The 3,836-nt window shown below is 40.3% G+C and overlaps 1 protein-coding gene across 1 annotated transcript; it reads right to left on the bottom strand.

Annotated features, from left to right (window-relative positions):
* Positions 1 to 301: 301 nt before the first annotated feature.
* On the bottom strand, positions 302 to 3,590 carry LOC102719992 (aluminum-activated malate transporter 9-like). Its single transcript, XM_006643862.3, has 6 exons — positions 3,211 to 3,590; positions 2,943 to 3,083; positions 2,533 to 2,802; positions 2,306 to 2,445; positions 2,068 to 2,214; positions 302 to 1,209 (listed from the first exon to the last, which is right to left on the bottom strand). The coding sequence occupies exons 1-6, from the start codon at positions 3,503 to 3,505 to the stop codon at positions 628 to 630; spliced, it is 1,575 nt and encodes a 524-aa protein (XP_006643925.1). The 5' UTR covers positions 3,506 to 3,590; the 3' UTR covers positions 302 to 627.
* Positions 3,591 to 3,836: the final 246 nt, after the last annotated feature.

Here is a 3,836-nt window from a genome sequence, read left to right as displayed (position 1 = left end):
ACTTACGTGTTCGTTTGCGTTTCCCAATGTTGGGTTTGCTTTGGTTTCTTCGAATGCGAAGTGGTAGTCTGTCTTGGACCTAATGCTCTTCTCGTCGTGGTACGGTTGCACATGGGATGGATAATTGAGCATATGCCTTGTCTTTCCATCATTCTGACTGGGTTGTTCAGTTCAGTGTATGGTTCAACGAAAATGCACATTTTTATGACTTGTGAGCCAGCCCAATAAGCTGGTTTGTACCGAGATGCTCCTCATGGATATCAACTGAATCAAAACCTTGTGGAGAACAATTTGTATTCATACGGACACTTTGATTGTTGCCCGCACAATGCCATAAGTGGCTCGAAGGAACAACACTGTTCTGATTATTCTAAAAAGATTGGTCACGGAAAGCTAGACACCTTGCAAGATAGATTTTCACAGGATTAGGTTAACAGGAATATTTTCTATTGCATTTTATGTCTCCACTGGCAAATATCAGTAAGTAAACACACTTTCCTCCCTTTCTAATATAAGAAAGAGCAAACAACAATTTTACATCAGTGGATGCTTTAGGTAGATAAGTATGCGCTTAGTTATGTATCCTGTAACTATGCTAATCTTTAGTCTGTCAATGTCATTGAATGGTTAGTTTGCAGTCTGCTGCTTGAACCTAGCCATCGTAGCGAGCTTCTCAGCAGCCTCGACCAAATGGTCAAGCCTAGCAACAAATTCAATCAGTAGTGATGTGAAAGTAGCAAGGGACAGCGCTGTGGTACTTTCAAGTGCACGCATCTTCGGAATGAGATCAGAAACAACATTTTCGTCATCTTCAAAATCATCCACCTCCCTGGAAGGCCATGAATGCAACTTCCTCTGCTGCCTTTTCATCATTTCATGGTAGGATTCAACTTCCATTGCCATTGGTGTGGTGCTTTCCATTGTCTTGCATTCTGGCTCACCAGACTGGTTCTTGAAAGACACAACCCTTGAGATTTTCAATTGTGGCTTGGCATGGTTGTCTTCTTGACTTGCGGTGAAGAGGTAGGAGTGCAAGTCAATTGAGTGTTGCAGACGCTCGGTTGAGACATGAACATGCTTAAGTAAGCTAGTTTGAAGGCTCCACTTCATGTTGTTTAAATCCTTTGCCAAACTGCGCAACAACTCCGCGGCTTGCTTTGTGGCATCTGAGATCTCGGACTTGAAGGCACACCTTAGGTTGTATGGGGCCTGCAAATGATAGGATTAATGTTATATGCAAACTAAGATTAAGAGCATGCTGACTATATTATTTATCATTGCTTTGATTTGATGATATAGAAGCACACAGCAGAAAGTATGTAAATGTAAGTTAGTGGAACTCAGGACGTAATAAGGAAATATGCACTTTTCAACAATTTAATTTCTTCTAACTTTGTAGGTTATAATTCTCATGACTCAAGTTTCCTATCTCAAATACTTCTTGTCCTTTTAACAGCCAAAGTCAATTGATTTGATCAACTGTTAAACCAGTAAAATGACTCCATGGTTAAAATTGAAGTCTCAAGAGTGCTGAACTTGTGTCGAGGAGGCTAACTAGTTTGATATCCAGAAGATATGAAGTATGAACCTTGATGATGGTGTGTTGACTGTTTAGCATTTACTAACAAGATGCCCTTCAAGAGATCACAGCACCCCTCAGATGTTAGGTATGCTCTTTGCTGGTCCTTGGATGAAACACAATAAGTGCATTTTTAAATATTTTGTTGCATTGCATCATGGAATGACAATCTAGGGGTTTCCGCTACTAGGACAAATAGCTAACAGTTAGCATGTAAAGGTCCCAACTGAGGCATCGAATTCTATTCTCTAACGAAGTAGCACATTGTGCCACTTGTAATCTAGGATCATCTAAGATAATTGACAGGTGCATCTAAGTATCTTGCCTTGTTACATGTAGTTCTTATATACTATTTTATTATGTTTGCATCAAATGCTTGCTGAGAATTATTTATCTTAAAATAGCTGATGTAATTATAGCTAGGCAGTGAGGGATCAGAGTAAAATCTAGCACGAGAATTTAAGATGCAGGTAGAATCAATGTGGTACCTGGATCTCTGAGTGCACACAGCCATGCAAAGCCATCACCTCGTAGGCACAGTGCCGAAGAACATTGCCAACTTTCACATACTCTGCCCATGGGTAAAAGAAGTGCTTGAATCTTCCATGTGGCGGTTCCCATTTAGCAGAGTTCGCCTAGGAAATTAATCACCATATCAACGGCAAAAGGTTAGCTCCTAAGTTCTTGACTATAGTGCAGAATGATAATATGAAACTCAGAATTTACCAGAGAATCGAACTTTGATGACGAATTTAATGTAGCCCGGCACTTCCTGAATGCTGGTTCATCGGGGAAGTTATCCATGACTGTCTTTGAGAACTCTGGATGTTCGGAACCATCATCACTTAGATACTTCTTGACACACTCTGCATTAGAAAAAAAACATATTTTATTTCTCTCAAGAGGTGGTTGACAAGAAGTCACCACAAAGACTAGAATTCCGAGAAAAAAACCTTCTAAGGAGTCTGCCAGAGAGTTGAAGTTGTTAACTAGCTCCTTATGCAGTTGTTCCCCTGCCCATATTGGGCAAATAAAGACATTTACTAGAACAGCTATGAGGGCTCCAATCGCAATTGAGTAGAGCCTGTCCATTGCAGTTCTGATGGGATTTCCCATGCGGTATCCCGATACGATGATCAAGCAATACGTGAATAGGATTACTCGAAAACCATACTCATATTGAACTAGTGACGGCCATAGCTTCATGAATGATGTTACAGCACCTACATATCATATTGCACATAATAAGATTGAAGAAATACTAAGTTAATGCAAAGAAAAATTCTAGCTTGTTTTTCTTGCTAATACTAATGTATAAAATCATGGATTGGCTATATGTTGAATGGTCAGTCTTAAGGCATACCAATAAGAAATATGCTGAAACCAATGATGTATGGTTCTGCAATGTGGCCACTAGACATAGCCACCTGAATAACGACTATGGCAAATACTCCAGCAAGTACACTTCCGACGGCCCGATTGAATCCTCGATTGAATGTTGCACCTACAGATAGATAACACTATTAATACTTTTTTCATCCTTCAATGCTCATCTGAACAAAATGGGATGCCCATATGTTCATATTGTTTACAAGCAGAAGACAGGTTTCATGCATAGGGATGGTACGTACCAACAGTGTACTCGAACATTATAGCAACAGTGAGAATGGACCAGATGATGTTAGCCCCAAAGATGTCATAGGGTGCACGGAATAGTATGAGCAGTGACACAAGGAGGCAAGCAAGGCCAACCTTGAGTGCAAAGGTGACCCTGTTTGTATCCTGTCTAGCGAATTCCCAAACATCGCGTAGCCATTTCCTTGGGGACAATCCTTTACTGATTGGCTTCTTTGCACCTTCAGGCACCACATCTTTTGGTGTCAGCTGGCAGATATCAATCCTTATACTACCCTTCTTTCCATTCATTCTCTAACTTAGGATGCCTTTTAAGCAATTGCTCTAGGGTTTGCACAAAGGGGATCAGTAATGCTGGTGTAGCTGATGTATTTGGTTGAGCTGTTGAAGTGTAGAGTCTTATGGATGGATGGAGGGTATATATAACACCGTTGAGAGGTTAAGGATGGTGGTGCAACCATGCAAGTAGAGTAAAGGATGGTATAGCCATCAAAGCGTCACATAAGGAGAATAAAATTATTGGAAATATTAATCCATAAGATATCTAGATGCTTTTGTCAATAATGTAGGTGTTGATAGGGAATAGGAATATATCATCTGAAATAATGCTAGCTACCTGTCG

Source organism: Oryza brachyantha, chromosome 1 (assembly GCF_000231095.2).
Source record: "Oryza brachyantha chromosome 1, ObraRS2, whole genome shotgun sequence".
Lineage (NCBI taxonomy): Eukaryota > Viridiplantae > Streptophyta > Magnoliopsida > Poales > Poaceae > Oryza > Oryza brachyantha.
This window is presented reverse-complemented; position numbering and strand designations above follow the sequence as displayed.

Excerpts from the sequence above, each read along its gene's own strand:
- LOC102719992 (XM_006643862.3), bottom strand. The coding sequence starts at position 3,505 with ATGAATGGAAAGAAGGGTAGTATAAGGATTGATATCTGCCAGCTGACA. Across the intron at positions 2,446-2,532 it reads TCTGGCAGACTCCTTAGAAG|AGTGTGTCAAGAAGTATCTA; the intron begins GTTTTTTTCTCG and ends TTTCTAATGCAG. Across the intron at positions 2,215-2,305 it reads CATCAAAGTTCGATTCTCTG|GCGAACTCTGCTAAATGGGA; the intron begins GTAAATTCTGAG and ends TTAATTTCCTAG.